Source organism: Galeopterus variegatus, unplaced genomic scaffold, assembly GCF_000696425.1.
Source record: "Galeopterus variegatus unplaced genomic scaffold, G_variegatus-3.0.2 Scaffold2747, whole genome shotgun sequence".
Classification (NCBI taxonomy): domain Eukaryota; kingdom Metazoa; phylum Chordata; class Mammalia; order Dermoptera; family Cynocephalidae; genus Galeopterus; species Galeopterus variegatus.
The window spans coordinates 246,057-246,855 of record NW_007728858.1 but is presented as its reverse complement, the minus strand read 5'-3'; the positions used below and the strand labels follow the sequence as shown (position 1 = coordinate 246,855).

At 34.9% G+C, this 799-nt stretch overlaps 1 protein-coding gene across 1 annotated transcript in view; it reads left to right on the top strand.

Annotated features, from left to right (window-relative positions):
* Nucleotides 1-256: 256 nt before the first annotated feature.
* LOC103598816 (contactin-associated protein-like 2) overlaps nucleotides 257-799 on the top strand; it is a gene marked incomplete at its 5' end in the record, with an annotated part of 54,917 nt that continues 54,374 nt past the window's right edge. Inside the window, one exon of the mRNA XM_008582868.1 lies at nucleotides 257-367. Within this exon, the coding sequence (XP_008581090.1) occupies nucleotides 257-367 (111 nt within the window). The remainder of the gene's footprint in view (nucleotides 368-799) is intronic.

Genomic DNA, 799 nt, shown 5'->3' with positions numbered 1-799 from the left:
AAAAAAAAAAAAAAAAAAAAAGATCTTTCAGAATAAAGCACTTTGCTATAGTATTACTATTGGAAATCAGAATGTTGTTTAAACTGCTCCTATGATTTATTGTAATTAGCATAGTGGAGCTGCCTAAAGTCTAATCATTTGGTAAATGGTGTTTCAAAGATTTGAAAGTTTGTATATAGTCCATAATCATTTTAAACAACATATACCAAGAATTATTTAAAGATCTTTATTGAGTCTTTCTCTCTTTTCTTTTCAGAAAAATGTGATGAACCACTTGTCTCTGGACTCCCCCATGTAGCTTTTAGCAGCTCTTCCTCTATGTCTGGCAGTTATGCTCCCGGCTATGCCAAGATAAACAAGCGGGGAGGTAAGGCAAATTTTCTTTCCTTTGTCAATAAATGTGTTAAATAAGAACATGTTATATTTACAACTACATTTTAAAAATATGTTATTTATTCCATAACACATATTAGCAGGTAACCAAAATCATCCTTGCCACTTCTATTAAAAGACCCATAAACACTATAAAACTCTCATGTAGCCATTATTGGGGAGAAAATGTAGAAAAATTTAGGCTGGGAATGAGGGATGGTTAGTCAAACTGAAAGAAATTTTGGAGTTGTCTGTGGTAGTAAATTCAAAATGCAATAAACATTCAGAAATAGGAAATTCTTGCTAGTCAGAAAATCATTTAAAAAGAATTTTTAAAAATGTATTCCTGGGCCGGCCCGGTGGCATACTGGAGAGTGCGCCGCTTGGGAGCGTGGCGGCGCTCCCGCAGAGGGTTCGGATCCCATGT